The sequence below is a fragment of the Neovison vison genome, chromosome 1 (assembly GCF_020171115.1).
Source record: "Neovison vison isolate M4711 chromosome 1, ASM_NN_V1, whole genome shotgun sequence".
Taxonomy (NCBI): domain Eukaryota; kingdom Metazoa; phylum Chordata; class Mammalia; order Carnivora; family Mustelidae; genus Neogale; species Neogale vison.
The window spans coordinates 119,874,993-119,898,869 of NC_058091.1; the positions used below are offsets into that span (position 1 = coordinate 119,874,993).

General features: G+C 39.3%; 1 protein-coding gene across 1 annotated transcript; it reads left to right on the forward strand.

Annotated features, from left to right (window-relative positions):
* The first annotated feature begins 10,073 nt into the window (after positions 1-10,073).
* Positions 10,074-22,230, forward strand: LOC122911252 (DLA class II histocompatibility antigen, DR-1 beta chain). The gene is made up of 6 exons (XM_044255753.1): positions 10,074-10,253; positions 17,305-17,574; positions 19,990-20,271; positions 21,005-21,115; positions 21,579-21,602; positions 21,895-22,230. The coding sequence occupies exons 1-6, from the start codon at positions 10,154-10,156 to the stop codon at positions 21,906-21,908; spliced, it is 801 nt and encodes a 266-aa protein (XP_044111688.1). The 5' UTR covers positions 10,074-10,153; the 3' UTR covers positions 21,909-22,230.
* Positions 22,231-23,877: the final 1,647 nt, after the last annotated feature.

Consider the following 23,877-nt stretch of genomic DNA (forward strand, 5'->3'; position numbering starts at 1 on the left):
CACAAGTAACTGAAAGCATATGATAATTGACTTTCTCTGCTTGACTTATTTCACTCAGCATAATAACCTCCAGTCCCATCCATGTTGATACCAAAGTTGGGTATTCATCCTTTCTGATGACTGAGTAATATCCCATTGTATATATGGACCACATTTTATTTCACTACATCTGTACCTTTGGGGTAAATACACAGTAGTGCAATTGCTGGGTCATAGGGTAGCTCTATTTTAATTTTTTAAATTAATTTTTAAATTAATTTTTTGAGGAATCTCCATGCTGTTTTCCAAAGTGGCTGCACCAATTTGCATTCCCACCAACAGTGTAAAAGGGTTCCCCTTTCTCCACATCTTCTCCAACATTTGTTGTTTCCTGTCTTGTTAATCTTTGTTAATCTTGCTATTCTAACTGGTGTAAGGTGGTATCACCCTGTGGTTTAGATTTGAATTTCCCTGATGGCTAGAGATGATGAACATTTTTTCATGTATCTGTTAGCCATTTGTATGTCTTCTTTGGAGAAGTGTCTGTGCCTTCTGCCCAATTTTTGACATCATTATCTGTTTTTTGGGTGTTGGGTTTGAGGAGTTCTTTATAGATCTTGGATATCAGCCCTTTGTCTGAGTGTCATTTGTGAATATCTTCTCCCATTCTGTGGGTTGCCTTTTGTTTTGTTGACTGTTTCCTTTGCTGTGCAGAAGGTTTTGATCTTGATGAAGTCCCAAAAGTTCATTTTCACTTTAGAGTGACGTGTAATCTTTGGATATTTGCCTTTGGAGATGTGTAATCTCAGGGTTGTGAGATCAAACACTGTGTCAGGCTCTGCACTGGGTATGGAACCTGTTTAAGATTCTCTCTCTCCCTTTCCTTCTGCCCCTCCCCTGCTCAATCTCTCTCTTTAAAAAAAGAAGAAGGAGAAGGAGAAGAAGAAGAGGAGAGGAAGAAAGGAGAAGGAGGAGGTGGAGGAGGAGGAGGAGAAATTAACCATGTACTTATTTTGCTTATTTTGTACTTATTTTAGGGCTCTGGTCATGAACTTTCCTAGAAAGTCCTTGGCGAGCAAGGAGCCCGATGTGGTACTTGATCCCAGAACCCTGCGATCATGTCCTGAGCCAAAAACAGCAGTCCAACTGACTGAGCCACCCAGGCATCCTGGGAATCATTAATCTTGTCTCAATACTTTCTCATTATTTTCACATTATTCACTGTCCATATTCAGTATCAATACTGAATTATTACTTTGTTTTTTGACTAGACTTTGGCAACTGGCCCAAAGCACCATCTTGTTCCATTCTGCATGTGTTAGTTATGGTCCTTCCATGACTCACATGTGCAACTTCTCATATACCATGCATGTTCTTTTTTTTTTTAAGATTTTATTTATTTATTTGACAGACAGAGATCACAAGTAGGTAGAGAGGCAGGCAGAGAAAGAGGAGGATGTAGGCTCCCTGCTGAACAGAAAGCCCAATGTGGGGCTTGATCCCAGGACCCTGGCATCATGACCTCAGCGAAGGGCAGAGGCTTTAACCCACTGAGCCACCCAGGCGCCCCTACCATGCATGTTCTCAGTCACAGAACACAATGCTCAGCTTTTCCCCCAGCTCTCATTCCTTGAACCCCAACATTTGCACTCCAGGAAATGTTTCCTCTCCACTTCCTTTTTCCACACTTACCTTCTTTTAACTGCTCAAATATCCACAAAAATATTCTCAGTTTTCCAAGGCTTTTTGTTTAAAAGTACTCATATTTTTATGCTTATAAATATTTATATATATGTTTAGTGGTTTATACATACTCAAGAAAAATGTCAGGTTGGTGCCATCCTTGAACTCCAATTCTTTTTTGGTAACAGTCTGCATTTGGGTGGGAGCAGTGAAAGGATTATTGATGGGTATAGATGGGAACAGACACATATTCCATACATGTATCCTCTAGGCTATACCTCTAGAAGTTGTTTGAGAGTGTGTCTTCATCCCCCATACATCTGAGGATTTCTTCCCCCAACCTTGGTTTCTCATAACTTTTGAAATTTTCATTGATGATGAGCCCTACCCATTCTCTTCCAACCACACCCATAGGTAATGTTCTTTATTTATATAGCATTATTAAATCACCTTTTAAATGGATTCTTGCTATTAAAATTAAATCTTAGGTGAAAAAAAAGAGTCCAGTGTGTGATTCCACGACACCATCACGAATCAGGATATTTAAAAAAATTATATTTATATTGACAGAAGGAATGCTGGAGAGTTTTTGTCTTGGTTTCCTTATTTGGAATTACACACATTTTTGTTGAATAAAGTAGTAGAATTTCTTCATAAAATTTAGAATATTTCTTATTACAGTATGAATTGGATACAGTTTATTAATATTAAAGTAATTAAATTTTTATTATACTTTTCAAAAGGTTACTCTAAGTATAAAGGAAAGTTTATGAGTTTGGGATTTGCTTACTCTTCCAAATATCTCTCATTGGCTAGAATTACCAGTGCAATACTTAATGTTACGGGTACTAGTTTGTATACATTCTTGGTTCATGATCCGAATGGGACTGATCCCGGGAATTAACACATTATATTATATTAGTCACACATTAGAAAGAAAGAGAGAGAGACTGAGTCTAAGCCTACATTGTTAAGTGTGATTTGGTGTTAGTACTTCTCAAGTCTGAAGTAACACATAAAATCAGCCTCTTCTATGCTCTGGAAGATGTGATAACTGATATGGGTGATAATTATTTCTACTTTGAAAAGGAAGAAGAAAACCAATACATAGATCTTGAAGTGATTTAACACCTTATACTCTCTCTCAATTTATATTTTACTGTTTTGGGTATTAAATTATACATTATTTTAAAACTTCACAAGATAATCAGTACTATTTTATAAATTGAGATCTTTTAGCATGGCTCACATATTTACCACTGGCTTTGTTCTTCATTCCTCATTTCATCCCAGACTTTCCATCTGGGGTTACTTTCCTTCTATGTGAAGTACACAGTTTATAATTTTCTTCATTAAAATATGTTGGAGGCAAATTATCTTGATTTTTGTTCATCTGAAAATGCTTTCCTCATTTTTTTTTCTTTCCTCATTTTTTTAATTTTGTTTTTTAAGACTTTATTTATTTATTTGACATACAGAGACAGAGATCTCAAGTAGGCAGAGAGGCAGGCAGAGGGGGGGGGGAACAGGCTCCCCGCTGAGCAGAGAGCCAGCAGCTGGGCTAGATCCCAGGACCCTGAAATCGTGGCTTGAGCTGAAGGCAGAGGAATAACCCTCTGAGCCAACCAGGCACCCCTGTCTTCCTCATTCTTGAAAAATAGAGTCATTGGGTATAAAATTCCATGTGGGCAGTTATTTTTTATTAAACACCATGAAAACAGCACTGTACTATTTTTGGTTTTCATTATTGCTGAAGAAAAGTCAGCGATTCATCTAAATTTTTCTCTTTGAAGACAATCTGCATTTCTCCCCCCACCCCCAGCCCTGCTGCTTTAAGATTTCTTTATCTTAGGTATTCTATGGTTTTACTAAAGTATGTCTAGTATGTTCTATTTTTTCACTTATATTGTTTGGTATATTTGGAGTTTCTTAAACATGTCAATTGGTATTTCCTTGGTTCTGGAAGCTATTTTCAGAAGAGGTAAGCATCATCATCAGTGCCAGTGAAGCATCTTCAGTGTCCTCAGTACCTGGAGAAGAGTCTGGCTGGCTGGCTGCGGCACAGGTTCAGTTTTTACTAGAGGGACTATTGACTTACGACCAGCTGATGGCTACCATGGTTACCACAGTGGAATTTGTGTCTTCTGTCAAATAGTGATTGCATATGGCTATAGGATATTGATATAGCAGTCTTCTTAAGCTACTGGGCTGACTGGGGTGAGGGGAAAGGTGTTGTAATGACTAATGGTAACAAAATTGCCTTTCAAGTTAATAGCTGTTTTTTTTTTCATGTTTGCCACTTGTGCTATTTTGAAGATCAGAACACTGTGACCCTCTTTTGACCATTTTTGTAATATAAACATTATCAAAATATATGACCTGCAATGCTCCATGTTTGAGATGGGGAAATGAATTAAAGATGATAATGGAAAGACAACTCTCTACTTTTAACTTCACACAGCGGCTGGGATTCAGAGATGCTTCCTTTGAGGAACTTATAGAAAAGGTTTCCTTTTGCGTTAGGCTTCTTAAGCTAGAGAACCTTTCTTTACTACCCTCCTGTCAATCTTAGATATCATTTTTTGTTTGGTCTGGGGATAATATTCAGACACAGTTAAGGATATTGGCATAACTACCAACGATATTTTTCTATATTAGATTGCATTCAATCTATATTAGATTGCATTCTGGAAGGGTTTTCATTATTTTTTCCCTGGGTATAAACTTCAAATCTGGAGGCCCATTACAGAAAGGACTATCAGTTTGTGCACTTATGAGATCAGCCTAAATTTTGTTCATTTTGCTAATTTTCCTTATTTTATAGTTGTTTAAACGAAATTGAAATTGTAGCCACAACTCCCAACACTTCTTGGTTAGAAAAACTATGAAGAGTTTGATTATGTCTCTTCACTTTCCCAAGAAGTTTTATATTTAGACTTCACAGGTGATATTATAACTGTGATCTGCCAAAGGTATGCTAAAGATTACAGCAAATCATAAATTTCTCCCAACATTTCATGGTCCACCTGAAATTTCTTAAACCCACCCAGAATTTTACAACTCATTTAGTTTAAATCTTTGTCATGATAGTGATTTGGTTTTTAACTAATAGAGAGGGAAACTAGAGTTACCCTTAGAAATCTATGTAAACACTCCAGTGAATTGTCCATGTAGGAGGTTGAGGAGGAAGTTGTTTCTGATGATCGGAAGTCACATGGCTATAAAACTACAGATACAAAGACCATGGTTGATTTTGATGATATTGCAATTAATGCCAGCAATAGCACTGAAGGAAATGTTGGCAATTAAAATAATTTAGGGTTTAACCGATGTTCTAGGTGGAAAATAAACCAACAGCTATGTATTTTGCTTACATGGCAGAATCAATTGCCTATATGATGGATCCTTTTTAACGCTTTTGTGATTTTCATAGTTTAGAAGCTATAAAAGCAGTAAGGATCCCTCATCTATGGAGAAGCTTAAAACTTCAAGTGTCCTTATGTTATCTTCTGCTGTGGTTATTAGAAAACACTTTTTCTCTGGTTAATATAGATTTTTTTCCCCCTAAACAACCCCTTGGATCTTATTTTAACAACTGATGTGATTCATCTGAAAACTTTTTCTTTAAGATCAGGTACTAAATTCTGAACTCTAAAAACTGAGAGGTTGCCACTGTACCCAAATCATCTTTAGCATCTCTAGGTGGAACTGTAATAGAGCTAAGTTATACTCCTATGTCTTGTTTGTGTAAACTATGAAATGAATCGATGACCAAAATATGGATTCCAACAATAATTATTGAGGTTTGTATATCCTAATGTTCTCAAAATTGCTCTACAATATTGAAAGAGTTGCTTTATTTGACAGGAATGCCATGTAAGAAGAAACCACAAAACAAAGTCTTTTTCTCCCCCTTGGGGAGAATAATTACTAAAAATTTACTTTTCAGGGTGGAAACTTACGCATCTATGGGGGATAGACTACTGAACTATTAGTAAAATAGCTAAAAGATTTTATTATTAGTTTTGAATAAAACAGGCAACATTCTAGGCATGCAACTAGAATCAGTGCACAGTTGGCTAGTCAAACAACAAAGCAGAATTTTGAAAAATAATCTGGGCAGTATTTGCACTAGGTAAGAGGTAAATACTTTGCTACAGCACAATTAAAACATGGCCTAGAACAAAGAGAAAGAAAAGAAAACTCTTCCTATATACAATATTAATGATGAGCTTATAAGAATTCTAGATGTTCTCCTTGTGAGTACTCAATGGCAAACACTCTGGTTCTAAAAAAATGTGCCATGTTAAGTATTATGCAACACGGATAAGTTGAGTCAAAGAATGGCACTCAGAACTTGAAGAAGCCTTGTCCACTGACTTACATAATGCCACAGTATAAAGACTGGCTTCATTCAAAGTTACTCAATGGAAGACATTGCTGATGAGATCTCACAGGAGGGGTTCTATCAAGTCTACTAAGTGCTAATATGACCTGTAAATGGCACAGTCCTTGTCAAGAATACATGTTTTCCAGTGCAGAAGAAATTGGCCTTGTTTATCCACTTCTGTTATTACTATTTTTCTTATATAAAGGAATCCCTTTTAAGTTCCATATTCATGGTCATAGCTTTTGAGAACTATTGAGAATATTTTGAGACTACTTTGACAAGTGATGCACAGTCTGGATTGCTGATAATTAAGAGCTGATTTTCCCAGATGTACTGCAACTTTTCAGGCTTACCACAATTGAGTCCCATTCTGTGACAATTGGTAGTACTCAAGACATTCTGTAATGCTACATATTTCAACCTGTCTTCAACAACAGTTTGCACTTCTGATGTCACTTGTGTGTTCTCAAGACTGTTTTGATTTATTACCAATGAAAACAAACCTATGACTTCATGTATCAGGAACAGAGACTGTAGAACTTCTGTACTGATAACCACTCTTCTAGAAACCACATTAACTGTTTTTTCCTCAGGAAATAAGGTCTTACTTGACACTTCTCATACACTGTTTCTCCTTTTGCTTCAGGTGAAGTTCAGCCTGGATATCTGTAGGATTGATGGTTTGGTAGAAGTTGCTATATTGGTCTACCTGAACTTTCCTTATACTGAATTAATATTGAAGAAAAGTGTGAAATATATATTATTTAAAGCAACATAATGTTTTTTTACTGTCTTTACCATTTTTTAAAATTAAATTTATTTATTTTCAGCATAACAGTATTCATTATTTTTTCACCACACCCAGTGCTCCATGCAATCCGTGCCCTCTATAATACCCACCACCTGGTACCCCAGCCTCCCACCCTCCCAGCAACACACTTTCTTACTCATAAATGTATACAACTATAGAATTTAGGACATAGTTGTTTGCTTATTCTTTTAAAAAACAAATGTGTATGATTTATAAAGTGTCAAATTTATATGGATGAGTTTTGATATTGTTTTCTTTGATATTTCAATGTGTTCAATATTTCAGTATGTTCTTGATATAGAATTTTTTTTGCTGTTCCTTTTATAATCTAAAGTGAACTTTAGTTTGGCTCTTCCAGATTATCATTGTTATAGGTAGTTAATTCTGAGTAAATTATGATTTTCATTTCTAAAATTAAATATGGCATCCTCCTGGTTGCCATTACACAACTTCTAGCAGTATTGAATTATCATTGGGATTTAGGGACATAGTTTCTTTTGAACTATGATGAGACAATAATGACTTCTACCTACCTTCTAAAAGCTATTTTGAAGTTTCTACATTAACAGAAATACATTTTTCTGAAGTATGTGAGATAAAATTTTTACTTGATTCTGACATTTAAATTTGAAATAAATTATGCTGATAAATCTGAAATAATGATTGAGAACAATGATTAGATTTAGGAATTTGGAACTACTGTTATTTTTAATAGGAAGGAGACTTACGTGGGAGCTTTGGGAGGCATTATATAAGATAAATGCAAATTTTGTCATTTCCAGAGGAAAGTAATGATGGTGATGAGAGGAATCTTCTGAAGAAACTAGAATTACTACACAGTAATTGCCTCAATTGATATAAAATTCTGTCTTTCATTAAAAGGAGTAATCATATAGATATGCATAATCATGAATTAAAGTGTTAGAATAATTTCAACATTGTGAACACTATTCTTTTCAGAAACTGAATAATGTGAGGTAGTATGATGTAATGCCTAGGCTCGTGGTATTTAGACTCATATATAACTTGGCTAATCTGGAACACACTATTTACTTGACTTGTGTCCTTGACAAAGTCGTTTAATGTCATCCATCATTTTATTCTTTCCATCTATAGGAATGCAAGGGACACTCAGATTACTGAGATGATGTGAGAATTAAATATAAATATGTGTAAAAAAGCCCTTGTATAATTCTGGGTGCAATGTAAAATACTCAAAATTTGCTTAGTAAATATCAGTCATTTTTATTGCAACATGGTGAGTTTTCTGCCACTCGTCCATAAAGAAGGACTACTTATCAGACTACGGTAGAATGTGAATTAATGCAGGACTTTAGATAGATAATTGCCCTTTAAAGTCCATTCTGGGGGTGCCTGGGTGGCTCAGTTGGTTAAGCATCTGCCTTCGGATTGGGTCATGATCTCAGTTTTCTGGGATCAAGCCCTGGTTTGGGCTCTCTGCTTGGTGGGTAGTCTGCTGCTCTCTTTCTCTCCGCCCTTTCACCCTTTGCTTGTTCTCTCTCTCTTTCTCAAATAAATAAATAAATAAATAAATAAAATCTTAAAAATAAGTCCATTCCAAATCTGAGATATTACATTTATATTAAGTATAATGTATAATAATAATTATCTAAAAATAGAAATATGTGTTTAAAACCATATGGTTACATCAAAGACTGTAATTATATTGTGTTCTATTTCCTGAACATTCTATAATATATTCATTAGCACCAGCTTCTTATACCTCTCCTTAAGATAAAGCAAGAAAAGGTGCATAAGGGAGCCTTTGTGGCCCAGTGGGTTAAGCCTCTACCTTTGGCTCAGGTCATGATCCCAGAGTCTTGGGATCGAGGCCCACATCTGGCTCTCTGTTCAGCAGGGAGCCTGCTTCCTCCTCTCTCTCTGCCTGCTTGTCTGACTACTTGTGAACTCTGTCAAATAAATGAATAATATCTTTTAAAAAAAAAAAAAAAGAAAAGGTGCATAAAAAGAGACATAGTCCCTATAAAATGAGGAAATCAGAGCGGGGTCCAGGAGTATGGATTGAACACATTTGCCACATAAGTATTAATTATTCCAAAGCAGAGCTGTTATGCTAGCGGCTGACTTTGAGTCCTTTACCAATTTCTCAGCTCCCTGCATACTTAGATTTGGATAGTTGGGCTTATCACTTTGTTAGGTTAAGTGCTATATAAAGGAAATTTCAAGACCCTCCATTCGACATAGATCATGTTCTAAGCCCCTTCTCTATGCATATTCTGGAGATACCTACAAACTCAATGACAGCATCTGGAAATAAACTTGAAAAACCTTTTCACTCAGGTTAAGTTAATGACTAAATTTCAATTTCCTTTAGTTTATTAGAGATCCCCCTACCCATAAGGAGATACAGACTGTACTCTCTAATCAACAACTTTTTAAAAAATTTTCCTTTTTTTTTAAGATTTTATTTATTTGTCAGAGAGAGAGAGAGAGAGTGCACAAGCAGGCGAAGTGGCAGGGAAAGGCGGAGAGAGAAGCAGGCTCCCCACTGAGCAAGGAGCCTGATGTGGGCCTCTATGCCAGGACACTGGGATCATGACCTAAGCTGAAGGCAGCGGCTTAACCCACTGAGCCACCCAGGCGCCCTCTAATCAACAGCTTTAATTCTGTCATATCATCAGTTACTATGGAGTGCTGCTCCTTGAGCTGTCCAGATAATCACACCACAGTTCCTATCGAAGTATGAGAAAGAATGCAGTGCCTTCATTTCAAGGTTAAGGTTAAATAATTTCCCCAAGTCTACAACACTAAGTGATGGTACATTAAGGTCCACATCAAAGGTTTCTCGACTTGCAAATATCATCCTTCCACTTCCACAGCTCCTAAAAACACACACATTACATATGTCAAAACATTACTTATGTCTTCAAGGGAGAGACATGAATACTCCTAAAAGGTTCAAACTTTTGAGCAAAGCACTGCCTAGTACAGAGCTGGCTCACAATAGGGGTTCAGTAAAATATTTCAAATACAACTGGATCAAACCTTTAAAGCATTAAATTAAAATAATCCTTTCAATGCAGGAAATCCAAGTTTCAGAAAAGACTCTTCATACTGAATCTCTGACCAGTAACTGATGATGCAGTATATCTCTGATGCTGGTTGGTTCTCAGCACCGAGATTACCCAATCCAGTAACAAAGAAATGAAGTCCTTGGTTGGTATTATTTGGGAAGTGGCCAAAGGAGGGTCACAGTCTGAGTGAGACTTACCTGCTCCCTCTGTGCCCTGTCCTCCCTGCTCTCCAGTATGGTGTGTCTGTGTTTCCTTGGAGGCTCCTGGATGACAGCTCTGACATTGATTTTGATGGTGCTGAGTCCCCTCTTGGCTTGGGCCAGGGACACCCCACGTAAGTGCATACCTTTGATGGTAAGCTATTGTGGGGGAGAGGAGGGAGGGAAAGAAATTACTTTTGTCACTGTGTCTAGGCCATGTCCCTTAGAATATTGTGGTATTTTCTTCAATGACCACCCTTGTGGTATAGACCCCCAATTCTACCCAAAACAAAAGGATCCTTAATGCTTGCCCTCTTCAAGAGCTGCATAAGGGACCTCCATATATATAGGCCAGTTATTCACAACTCTCCTCCAATGAAAGTTCTCCAGGTTTGTATCTCATTCCTTCGGGGTCTTGAGAAGACTTATAAATAATGATTTCAAATTAATTCCTATCAAGTGGTTCCCTTTATTATGTTGAGTTAAGCTAGAAAATAGGAAATTTTCTCTGAAAAATTTGAGGAGAATCAAAAGGAATTAGTAAGATCTTTCCTAGTAGACCCTGTGTTATGTCTGCACTGGGTCAGTTATGTTGGTGCCTCTCCCTAATATGTGAGGATGTATCAAGAGGTCTCTTCCATTATCTCCTTTCCTTTCTCTTGGGTCCCAAAGTTTATAAGTCCTTTATCCCTATACTGGAGGTTCTCTGATGGAAGTTGGGGTTAATATTATCTCTATTTCTCACCCTGGAGCTACAGCTGTGATCCTTAGTACTTGAAATGACACTGTAGATAAGAAGCACATGTGGGTGTTCTTTGGTGCCTTAAAGAACTTAATATATCTTCTAAGAACTTGGAACAGGTTATTTTTCATTATGAATCTGTGTTGAACCTTTCTATAATGTCAGTTTCTCCTGCATCTTTCTATTGTCTGGCCTGAACCTACAGGAAGGGGTGCAACTAGTATAGGATAAATTAAATGAAATTATGATGTTGTAAGTAAAAAATTGGCAAGTGTCAGGAATGTTGTATGGTTCGAGCGATACACCCTGAGCAGGGTACAGAGAGAATGAAGGTTATTTACATAGGACTGAAAGCCAATATGCAAAAATGGAACTTATTGGCTTACTGAGGTCTTGGTCCTGAATTACATAAATTCATTCGTCATGTTTCCTGTTTTCCTTAATTAGCCATGTTTGGTTGCCCCCACTTCCATTTCCTCACTATTTTTTCTTAGTTGTGTCATCGTCATTACTGAGAATCCCCGTTGTTGACACAGACCCTCAGCACTATCACAGAACTACAAGATGGGCTGAAACTTAATGAAATTTTCCTTTTTTTTCCCCTTGAAATCACCTTTTCTTTACCTGTCATTTTTTTAGAACAGTAGGAGAAAGAGGAAGTTTGTTTGAATTTCTCACAGGAAGTGGAAGGGATATAATGTATCATAAGAATAAAAGAGTATTAAAGCTTAAAGTCCCTTCTTATTTTCTAGGATCCTCACAGTGACTAATTCCCAGAACCCTAGGTTTATCCATTTAAGCCACAGATATTTTTCTGAGCAGCTATTTTGAACCACATTTTGTTCTAGGCTCAGTGAATTCTGTTTGAATAAGATTAAAAAAATATCTCTACTATCATGGGTGTTATGTACTGACAGAGTAGAAAGCCCAATAAACATTTAAAAAGAAAAAAAAATTCAGAAAGCAGTAAGAGCAGTGTAAACAGAACAGTTTAGAATATTGTGACTGAGAAAACTGGATTCCCTGACTTCAGCTGGAGCAGTGAGGGAGCTCTCCCTGAGAAAGTGACATTTAGTTGAGATGTGACTGATGAGAAGAAGCCAGACATGCACAGGATGAGGGACAAGTGTTCTACGGAGAGAACAGGATAGAGGCCAAAGTGTGGGAAGATGTTTGCTGAGTTTAAGGGAAAGGAAAGCTGGAGAGGCTGGAGTGTGGGAAGGAAGCTGAGGAGTGCCCTCAGGGTCGCCATGACTGTGTTTCCATCATTCGGGAAATGCCCACCATGGCCTCAGTGTCCACGCTCAGTGTTTGGTGGATGTCAGGGTCCTTTCACTTAGATTTTTATCTCATGAACTATTATTTGTGTTCAAGTATGATATGATTTTCTTTCTTTTTTTTTTTTTAAAGATTTTTTTTTTTTAAAGATTTTATTTTATTTATTTGAGAGAGAGAGACAGTGAGAGAGAGAATGAGCGAGGAGAAGGTCAGAGAGCGAAGCAGACTCCCCATGGAGCTGGGAGCCTGATGTGGGACTCGATCCCGGGACTCCAGGATCACGCCCTGAGCCGGAGGCAGTCGTTTAACCAACTGCGCCACCCAGGCATCCCTATGATTTTCTTTCATTAATGACATGCTAGTTTTCAAAATCTTCATCTACTAGTTCATGCAAACATGAATATAGCTCAAAGTCTATGCCAAACATTTGTTAAAATTGTTTTATTAAATTTTACTTCCAAAACAGGCACTAGAACTGATTCTTTCAGAAAACTGTGGATTTGTAGGTGTCTTTCTGTAAACTACAACAAGAAAGGCATTTAAAAATTGTTTATACCTGCTCTTAATGAGACAAAAATTCCTTGGTCATAAGATTTCAACAGAGATGTCGTACTGGGGGAAATTCAAAGTGAAAAGCTTTAGTTTTTACAGGAAGCTCAGAGGAACCTTGGGTGGAACAATTATCCAGGAACAGTTGTGGAGGCCAAGAAAATTAAGGCCATCCCACCTCAGGTTTAGCTGATGTGGGAAACAGAGGCAGAAGAAAATCATTAAAATTCCTTACCTACTGACAAGCCCTTGAAACAGACAGAGTGGCTCTCCCCTGGGGACTTAACTGCCCTCACCTTGAAGGACAATCCTAGCCTGACCTACCCCCAACCCCAATAGGTCCGACCAGGATCCTGTAAGTCTACTTTAACAATTCCTTTAGGAAAGTTTATCTCTAAACCTCCAAGATAGTGTCAAGAATCATTCCCAAGCATATGGACCACTGTATAGCTAAAGGGTCTCATGAGAAGATTTTTACTACTGGTAATAAATAACCTTTCTCCCAACAATAGCTAGCCCCTCAAGGTCCTGGCGTCCATGCTTCTGAAAGTCCTTAGAGACTTACATCATCCATTATCCCCTTTGACCTCACCCACTGCCGAGTCCACCCCTACTCTGCCTTTAAAAACTCTGACTGTAATCTGGTTCGCGGTCCAAGTCCCTACTCCACTGTGTTGGGTATACTTGGGCCCAAGCTTAAGCTTGTCAAATAAACCCTTGTGTGATTGCATCGGCGCTTGGCTCCTTGGTGGTCTCTCAGACGCGAAAACTCGGGTACAACACAGTGACGCTATAGGCTTCTCACAGTCCAGCTTGGCTGTCAGGAACGTGTCATTGATGCAAAGTGGTGACTGAGTCAGTTAGGAAATATATATCTGGTTATGTGTATTTTCTTGTTTGGAAATAATGCTCAGGGAAAATAGTTACAGCTTTCAGACATCCTGGATTTAGTTTGTCCAATCACTTTGTTTTGGGTGAGACTGAAGCATTAGCACAACTAAGAAGAATCATCTTTTGGTTCGAATTCTTAGTAGCTTTTGATACTCTCTCATTAGGTACTATGAATGTTTTCTAGGAGTCTGGCCTCTGTACTGAGGTTTTTCAGACCAAAAATCTTTCCTTGGTATAAGGTTTTTATCAAATATGATATTGGCAAGTTTTTCAATGTAATACACAGCTGCTCCATAATTAACAGCAGCTTCTCTACCACATATATATCAGATGGTTTAACTGTGGTTTAACTTACCCAGGGCATTTTTGCCAGCACCCTCTACCCCTGGGGTATAGAGCAACGTCTGGAGCCACTTATTGTTTTTCAAAACTGAGGTTTCATCTGACTCTAGTGGGTAGAGGCTAGTGATGCTGATGGACATCCTACAATGTACAGAACAGCCTTCTCACAATAATTATCTTGTCCAAAATGTCAACAGCTGTGCTTATGGATTGTATTGTTTTCTTTTTTTAAATTAACATACAATGTATTATTTGTTTTAGGGGTACAGGTCTGTGATTCATCAGTCTTACAAAATTCACAGCACTCACCTGGATTGTATTGTTTTCTCTTCCATTTTTCAGTTTGGGTTTTGAGTCTTCTGTCTTTTTTTTTTTTTTTTTTTTTTTTTACTTAGTTAATATAGTTAAAGCATTGTCAATTTTGTTTATTATCATTATTATTATTATTATTTTAAACTGGTCATTACTTTCAATGTTATGTGATTGTTTCTTCTGGTCTCTATTTTATGTAATTCTGCTTTTTCTTTTTTATTTCCTTCCTCTAATAAATTTCCTCCAAGTTTCTTCTTTTCTGGTTCCCTGTGGTGTAATGTTGTGTTTGAATTTTTTTTCCTTCTTCCTTTTTTTTTTCCCTTGACACTGACTGAAAAATTGAATTTTTATTAATTTTAGGTACAGAAAATTATATAGTGCACAGTTAGTCCAATTTGGTGGTCAGTTCTTTAGCCTTTGGCTTTTCTAACTTGGCATTGTGAACCACCAACTTTGGACTCAGGACATTGCCTCCCCAGGAACAGTGCATCTCACCATATCTGTCATTGTAATTTGACCTGATAGCTTCCAACAGCTTAAGAAGTGCTCATTTGTCTTCAAAATTAGCTTATATGAAAGCAACTGCGGTGCAGATTTTCCTGTGGACCAGACAACCCAGCCTGGCCTTCGCCTTAATCATGTGGGGAATCCCCATGTTAGGATACAGGGCAGGCAGGAAGATATCCAGCTCAGATCCATATCATGTGCAATCCTTACCAGCTAGTCTTCTTGTTTTCCACCAAGGTGGTGACAGGATTAACCCCAGCTCCAGGGACAGGAGGCTTTTTAGGGGAGATTATCTCCCTGTACTGGCAGCTTTCTTTTTAACCCAGGCCAACAATCTCCGCTTCTTCTCTTGCTTTGCCTCCGGTCTGAATCTGTGGGCCAGCTTAAGCAGTTGCGTAGTTGTGTGGCAGTCCAAGGTTTAGGAACTAGTTAGTTGTGAGAGGAACTTTTAGACATTTATAGCCCTTTGTGGCTGCAGAGGAATGTATCAGGGGCATTTGACAAAGTGGGTGAGATCCCTTTTGGGCTGGATGTCCTATCCTATTCCAAAATTCTTGGGTTTTCTCCAACAGGGGATTTACCACGTTGTTGGCCTTCTGCTTTTTCACCAGGGTCCAGAGCCACCTTCAGCCTCCTTTCCTTTCAGCATCTTGGATTGTTGGTGAAGAGAGCTGAACGTTTTCTCTTAATACAAGCATTTATAGCATAAATTTCACTTGTGTTTTCTTTTTCTTTTGTTTTGAGACATATTTTGACTTGCCATTTGATTTTCTATTTGCCCATTGCTTGTGCAGTAGTGTGTTGTTTAATATTTACATATAAATATTTAATATTTACATTGTAGATTTTCTAGCTTTGTTTTATTGTTGGCATTTAGTTTTGTACCACTGTAGTTGGGAAATTTACAGGGTGTAATTTCAAACAAGTAGAACCTCAAAATGTTAACAGTGCTGAGGTTGAAAATACTGATTTATACTGTGCTGCTTCTCAAAATTCTAGACTTACACTTTATACACACACTCACCTTCCAATTCAGGTCTTTGTGGTTTATTTCAGTTTGTTTAAATACAGAAATAATAAACTATAAAGTTGTATAAATTCACCAATTTCTTGTCGAGCCCATTCAATCAATGCAAGACAGAATCTTTATTTTTTACTTTTTGCCTTATGTAATGTTTTTGAATATTTCATGATTTCTCAATCATCACCATCTCTGTTAACTTTCAACAACTTGCCTTTATAAGGCATAAATTGTGACTGCCACAAATATTTTTCAGTAACTTGTACTTTTGTATTAATTCTACATTCTATTCTATAGATAATGTCAAATGCTCCCTTTTATTTGTCTCCCTTTTAAATACAGAGGTATTTTTTCCCTATTTTTAAAAATTTGTGTTAATTATACTTGAATAAAATTTTTTCTTAGTTTGATTAAACATAAAACAGAAAGATCAATATATATATACATGTATGCATATGTGTGCATGAATATGCATATATATGTATACATATATTCTGATGTGTGTATGTTTACATATGTTGGACTACAGAAGCACATGTGACTGACTGACCAATTAGAGCTCTGACATATTTGACCCTTTACCTCATCAGACTAGATTTGCCAAATGGGTTCTGCGTCAAAATCATTAATGCGATCTGGTTTTCTGAGACTTCTGAATTTGGAAATGTAAGTAAAAATTGAGGAACTGTATTACAACCATGGTTTTAATCTCCTTAAAATTCCTCACTCTTATGCCTTTGAATTCAGTATATAAGTCAAATAATACCACCCCATGTGATGTCTCTAAAAGTCCTTCCTCTCACTCTCTACTTCAGTGAACTGTTTTCTCTTGTTTCTTAAAGAAGTTTCTCAATTCTTTCAAGCTTTTGCACAGTTACATGACCTTGATCTGAAATATGCCTCCCTTTTTCCCAAACACACACACACACACACACACACACACACATCCTCTAGCTCACATCTACTTAATCTTTCATGTCACATCTGGAATGTCACCCTTGAGACCACCTCTCTGGCACTCCAAGGAAACTGAGATCATCCAATTATTCTCGGCTCTAGAACTGCACAGGTGTCCTGGGACGTTTCTCACTCCGCACAAAGTCTGGTCTGGTTGGGTTTTGTGCGTCACTTTCCCTGCATTTTTCAGCTCCGGGAGGGGAGGGGACGCTTCTGTTTCCTTCTCTGGATTCGCAGGGGCGGCAGGGGCCGGAGTCAGCTCTGCCCAAACCGAGTGTTCAGGGGGCGGGGAAGTAGGTGGGGCGTGTTTAAGGCGGGGGAAAGGGCTGTGGGAGGCGAGGAGGGAGGCCGGTGTCTGTCAGCCGCAGGCGTCTAGGAGGAGACGGTGAGGGGCAAGTGTCCTCGCTGCTCAGGCTGGGGGTCCGCCGCCGAGCCCGGGACCCAGCGGCCGCCTCCGCCGCCGCCCGCAGAGGGAAGACGGGCTGTGTGTGCTGGTGGTTGGGGGCGCCGGGGAGAGCCAGCGAGGGAGCCGCCGTCAGTGTCTTCCAGGAGCCCGCGGGTGACCGGATCGTCTCTGTCCCCACAGCACATTTCCTGGTTCTGGTGAAGTCGGAATGCTACTTCACCAACGGCACGGAGCGGGTGCGGTTCCTGCAGAGGTATTTCTATAACCGCGAGGAGTTCGTGCGCTTCGACAGCGACGTGGGGGAGTTCCGGCCGGTGACCGAGCTGGGGCGGCCGGACGCTCAGTACTGGAACAGCCAGAAGGACATTGTGGAGCAGACGCGGGCCGAGGTGGACACCGTGTGCAGACACAACTACGGGGTGTTTGAGAGCTTCACGGTGCAGCGGCGAGGTGAGCGCGGCAGGGGCAGAAACTGGGGGAAGAGGTGTGTGTGTGTGTGTGTGTGTGTGTGTGTGTTTGAGAGAGACAGACAGACAGACAGACAGACTGTGAGACAGACTCGTCTGGAGTGAGCGCACAGGGTCTTGAGCAAGTACAGGTTAGAAGGATCCCTGTGCGAGTGCCCTGTCAGGGACACTGTGGTCTGTTTGTGTCACTGTGCAGAGTGTGTGGTTGTGATTGTATGGTTGTGGCCTGGATGTGGGGATGGGCTGGGAGAGAGGGTGTGAGGGAAGGACACAGGAGGGGACATCTGACATCCTTGGTGGACCCTGAGGGAGAGGTGAGGGGGGCTCAGGAGCTGCAGGTGGAGGGAACACTAGACAAGTGGTTGGAGACCTGGGGAGGAAAGTGGAGGGTGTCCTGGTTGGGGTGAAGGTTTAGGGGAAGGGAGGGGAGGATTAAAAGATTAGGGAGAATGTGAGGAGGCCAGTCACCCTCTGTTCTTGGCACTCACCCTTCTTAATCCTGAACCCCTGAAGTAAGTGTGCCTGTCTGTGTGTGGGGCCATTTCATTGAGAAAAAGTGTCAGACTAATTTTTAGTAGGTTCAGGGGACCTCTGAGACTCTTCTGATCTGAAGCAGCTTTTAGGTCTCAACTTCTTGTTTTCTTAAAAAATGTTTAAGATTTACGTATTTATTTTAGAGAGAGACAGACCACAGGCAGGGGGAGGGGCAGAAGGAAAGGGAGAAAGAGCTTCTGAACTGGACTCTCTGCTGAGCTTGAGCCTGAGGAAGGGGTGGGGAGAAGGGGCGAGCTCCATCTCACGACCCCAAATTCAAAACCAAAATTCTAATGTGCCACCCAGAAGCTCCTTGCTTTGTTTCTTAGCATATGTATTCTTACATACTTGAAATGATTTTGAAATTGCATTTTTAATTATATTTTTGTTACAAAACATATTGATACTGCTGTTTTTATAATGATGAAAGTATTTAAGGAGTTGCATATGATTTTTTTATATAGTTGTAACAATTCACCTCACATTCCCCTTTGCTAGATCTTTTTTTTCCAATACTGCCACATACTCAGTTGAAAATTTATCTTGTTAATTTTTAATCTCTATTCCTTTGATTCTAAGATTATTGAGCATTTTTTCATGTATTATTTAGCTAATCATTTTTACCATTTAAAAATTATTTACTGTCTATTATCTTTGGGTTTTGTTTTTTTCTCAGTGATTTTATGCATGCTCTATAAATAAGATTATTAATGCTTTGCTGACATTTGATCTAGCATTTTCCCTAGTTTGTGGTTTGTATTTTGGTTCTGTGTATTACTTCTCTTGCTAGGGATGTAAACATTTTTATTTAAGGAAATATACTGCAAAATTTTTAACAGTGGTTTCTCATCAATCTTAAATCTACCATTTTATGGCATTATAAAGAGCTTTTCTCGTATTTCTCCTTTTACAAAAACAGAAATTGTATTTATTCAGACTGTAATGTCAGGGATGGTCTCGGGCATTAAGGATACCAATTAGTGAGTCTCAGACCCTGCCCTCAACTCAAATGTTAGTTGTAAATGGGAGACAATTATAAAATGATAACAATTCTAATAATAGATATTTTTACACTGCAAAAAAGAAGGATTGATCTGCTGGTGGAATTATGAGACCTTTATTAAATAAATGAGTTTCCTTGCTCTTTTTCCTCTTTTAGGACTCTTGCTATTCTTGGACTCTGCTCCCAGAGCTAGAGAACCAGCTCTGTCTTTCCTGCTTCCCAGGGTAGAACCATGTCTGGATTGTTCTAAGGTGTGAGTGTAGCATTCCCAGGATTTCACACTCTCTTTCCCCATCTATCTCAAGCTGTTCCCCAATTTATCCACCCTGCTTTGAGCAACAAAACAAAGATAATAAGTAGTTAACACATACTAAAGGCTAAACTCCAGTTACCATTTTACATAATTTGTTGCATTAATCTTCACATAACTCTTAAGAGCTAAGTTGATATCACTATTCTCCTTAGAAAGCTGGGGCACAGAAGAATGCCAAAATTCTCCCAGGATGAAACAGTAAAGTAGCAGATTCTGGATTTGAACCAAGTCAGCCTGCTCCAGAAATTGTGTTTTTAAGACACTTTAATGCCTTACAAAACTTGGAAACACTTTTATAAGGAATAACTGCTTCATACTACAAAAAATGAATCCCACAAATTTCCCCAACAGCTCTCAAATCTAATGGACCCATGCTGTCAGGATTAAACTCAAGGTTCACGATACTGGTCTTATTGGGCTACATGGTCAGCTTTGGGAGAGACTGCTCGACACTCAGCCGGGGACCAGAGACCAGAGGCAGCCAGGCAACGAGCCTGGGAGACTGAGTCTGTCTTCCTCACTGAGTCCCTTTACCTCTTCTCTTCTAGTGGAGCCTATAGTGACTGTGTATCCTTTGAAGACCCAGCCCCTGAAGCACCACAACCTCCTGGTCTGCTCTGTGAATGGTTTCTATCCAGGCCACATTGAAGTCAGGTGGTTCCGGAATGGCCAGGAAGAGGAGTCTGGGGTCGTGTCCACAGGTCTGATCCATAATGGAGACTGGACCTTCCAGACCCTAGTGATGCTGGAGACAGTTCCTCAGAGTGGAGAGGTCTACACCTGCCAAGTGGAGCACCCCAGTTTGATAAGCCCTGTCACCGTGGAATGGAGTGAGAAGCTTTCTGATCTCCTAAGTTCCTCACCCACTAAGGAGGGGACTTTCCTTTTCCTGAGTGTCAGGGTTCTCTCTCTTTACACCATGTTTTCATTTGTTCCATGATCTCATCTCTTCAGCACAGATCACTGGGGGTAGCCATGTGATATCCTGTGATAGAAATACTCTGATAGTTTCTAGATATTCTGTGATCATTTCTACAGGTCCGGCATTCCTTGGGGAGGCAGTTATGCCTGGCAGGCAGAAAAGAGTTTGTCCATGTTTTGACATTTTCCATGGCTCACAGGTCATGGTTCCCTCTTCACACTGGGCACCAGTTCCTTGCCTCGGGCTGGGCTTGTGCTTCAGGCACTATTGCTCTGGGTTGTTGATTGTGGTCTCAGAAGAGGCACATCCTCCATAATGTAGGGACCTTCCTGACTTGAGGGGAATCCAATCTTGATCTGCCTTTCATTAACTGTGGTGTCCTGCACAGTCTGTTGAGCTCCATGGAGTCCAGGTTTCTCATTCTTTGATGCTGAAATAGTGGATTTGTCAGAGCTGTGATATTTAAAAAGTTCAGTGACTAAACATTGCTTCTCTGCAATGTGATTTTTAAATTTCTTTTAAATTTCTTTTCCAGAAATTGAAAGGCAGCCTGCCTTTCTCATTCTCAGAGTTCTCAATCCCCGAATGTCCATTGAAATTGAATTTGTTGTAAAAATCATTAAAACTGCTTCTTCTCTCAGGGGCACAGTCTGGGTCTGCACAGAGCAAGATTCTGAGTGGAACTGGAGGCTTTGTTCTGGGTCTGCTCTTCCTCATGGTGGGGCTGTTCATCTACTTCAGGAATCAGAAGGGTAAGGCGCCTGTTTGTGAGACTCCACAGAGACCCTGTGGAGGAGAAATACAGTTGAACAAACAAGGTCTCTGTGTACCAGTGGCCCTGTATGAGCCTTTCTTTCCCAGTTTGACCTCATATTTCTAAGAAATCTAGAAAGCAATAGCCCATGGTTACTGGGTTGCTGCATAAGAGGTTATGGCCTGTAGAGATAAGAGAGAGGTTGACAAGCGTGGGGATCTCGGTTTGGAATCCTGGGCCAAATGCAGGAAGAGTCACTAAAGCTAGTGAAATCTCACTGTTTTTGTGTGATGAAAGCTTCATGGGTCCTATCAATCACTTTTTTCTCCACTCTGGCATCATGCCATGTGGGTTGTGATGTAGGAGAAATCTAAGGAGGGGGGCTGCAGCTGGGACCTTATGTGTGGGGACAGATCTACCTCTTTATCTGTTAAGTATATGTCTTCCCTTTTCTTTCTCAGGACACTCTGGACTTCAGCCAACAGGTAATGCTCTGTCATCCTCTTTAGTGATAGATTTGGTTATTCCAGAACAGGTGGTAAAGGTGAAAGACAAATAATGGGAAAGACTTTGGATCTGACTTCTGATCCCCAGTTTACACTGAAGCTTCCTTTCCCCCATTTAGTAAAAGTCCCCTGTTGTAGAATACTTTGTCTCATGGAGACCTAAGAATATGCTCTTCTTACTGTAGGGCTTTAACTTGAGGCCCTAGGAAAGAGGAGAAGAGGCTGCTTGGAAGGGTGGGTCTGGGAACAACACTCTGCTCTGTCTCTGCAGGTCTCCTGAGCTGACGTGGAGATGGTGACACTCCAGGAAGAACCTTCCTTCCCAGCTTCTTAGAGTGAAAGGCTTCCAGCTCTCACTCCTCCACAATTACAGTGCTTTCTCAGATGTGGTTGGCCTGGCTTCAGTGACCTTGCAGCACTTGTCCTTTCTGTGGCTCTGTCTGCCCCTTCCTTGACCTGGAAGCCCCAATGTGACTGCACAGTACCTCCTCTGCCTTCTCTCCTGGTCCCCTTCTGTGTGGCCCTTCCTGCCTCCCTTGCATGGTAACTCACCTTCTTCTCACATGTCTTCATAAGCTTTTCTTAAATAAACACGGAGTAAAAATCATCTGCTTCATATAATTTCAAGGAAAAGAAGCATAAAAGAAGACAAAGGGAGGGTTCCATCACAATAAAATAATGGTTTTCATTTATATTCTATAATTTTGCTTGGGATGTTGATCATGGAAGGTATCCTTGTTTCATTCCTTGTTTATTCTTGGGCTTTATGTGTTCTGTAATTAAGCATGTTTTTTGGGTCTAGGAAGAAATTCTTAATGATCCATGTGATGATGGTGCCCTACATGTCTGTGTTCTCTAACACAAACACACAGTCCCTTTTCACCTTGGGATAAGGAAAGGGGACAAAAAATATGAGAAATGCAAGTAAGTTTTTTTTTAAAGATTTTTTTTATCTTTTTATTTGTCAGGGAGAGAGAGGGGGGAGAGTGGCAGGCAGAGGGAGAAGCAGGCTCCCCGCTGAGTAGGGAGCCTGATGTGGAACTCAGTCCCAGGACCCTGGGATCACGACCTGAGCCAAAGGCAAATGACTCAGTTAAATGCCTGAGCCACAGAGCTATCCCAGAAATTCAAGTAAGTTTTAAGGATACGATGTGCTCAGAATTTTTGTAATCACATTTTTTTGTCTCTTTATCTTTGATTTTTTATTTCATTTTTAAAATATTTGAATTCCATTTTATTTTTTAAGTACACTCCATGCCCAATGCGGTATGTAAACTAATAAACCTGAGATCAGGAGTTATATTCCATTGACAGAGCCAGCCAGGTGCCCCTTTCCCTGATTTTTTATAGGAAACTAAAGCTGAGTAAACCCCTTTCATTATACTGAAGGTGAGCTCTATTTATACTTCCATCTTTTTCTGTCTCTCAGATAAACTTGGTAGCATGCTGATACTTGGGCTTGGGGTGCAGCCTTCCCCATAACTAAGTCTCAGATCATCTGGACAAGGCCATGACTCTAGGGGTAAAGATGCATTTCTGACCCTTCCAGACTGTGTGTAAACTTACTGTCTACAGGAACATCCCAGAGAGATATTATCTTAGTAGAAATCAGAAGCAGTGCTGGGAAAGAAAGGGGAAGTTATGAATCTGATGTCCATATAAACAATGAAATACTATGCAGCTGGAAGGAAAAACAACACATTACTATAAAATAATCTCTAAAAAACATTTTTATAGGTACAGGAAAATTTATATAGTACACAACACTTTTTTTAATTAGAGGAAGAGAATAGGAATATATAGCTATATCAACTCATTTTATATATATCACATCTATCATTATCTCTAATCTACATAATTCTCTTTATATGAAAATAGAAGTTTTTTTTTTTTTAGGAAAAATGGTTGCATCTTGGGCAAAATGAATACTTTGAAAGGACAGAGATGAAGGCTGGACTTTTCTGAGTATGTCTTCTTTAAAAATTTTAATTTGAGGAAATTTCAAATATATAATAAAAACTTTAAATAAAAAGTTTAGAAACAGTACATAAAAACTAAAACCAAATGGCAACGATGAAACAAATGTGACAAAAATTATACGGTGGGAGACAAACTAGAATGTGAACCAAGTATTTTTGGCCCTTTGATAAAACACTGTGGAACTGTAATTGTAAATCAGTACATAGTTCTAAATTCCTTAGACTTCAACAGTATGAGTTGGAAAGGCTTCAGAGGAATGCACCTAAATTGGTTA

What these genes read in the sequence shown, in the direction of transcription:
- LOC122911252 (XM_044255753.1), top strand. Translation starts at nt 10,154, where the DNA reads ATGGTGTGTCTGTGTTTCCTTGGAGGCTCCTGGATGACAGCTCTGACA. An exon ending in CTTCACGGTGCAGCGGCGAG is followed by an intron (nt 17,575 to 19,989) that starts GTGAGCGCGGCA and finishes CTTCTCTTCTAG; the next exon opens with TGGAGCCTATAGTGACTGTG. An exon ending in CTACTTCAGGAATCAGAAGG is followed by an intron (nt 21,116 to 21,578) that starts GTAAGGCGCCTG and finishes TTTCTTTCTCAG; the next exon opens with GACACTCTGGACTTCAGCCA.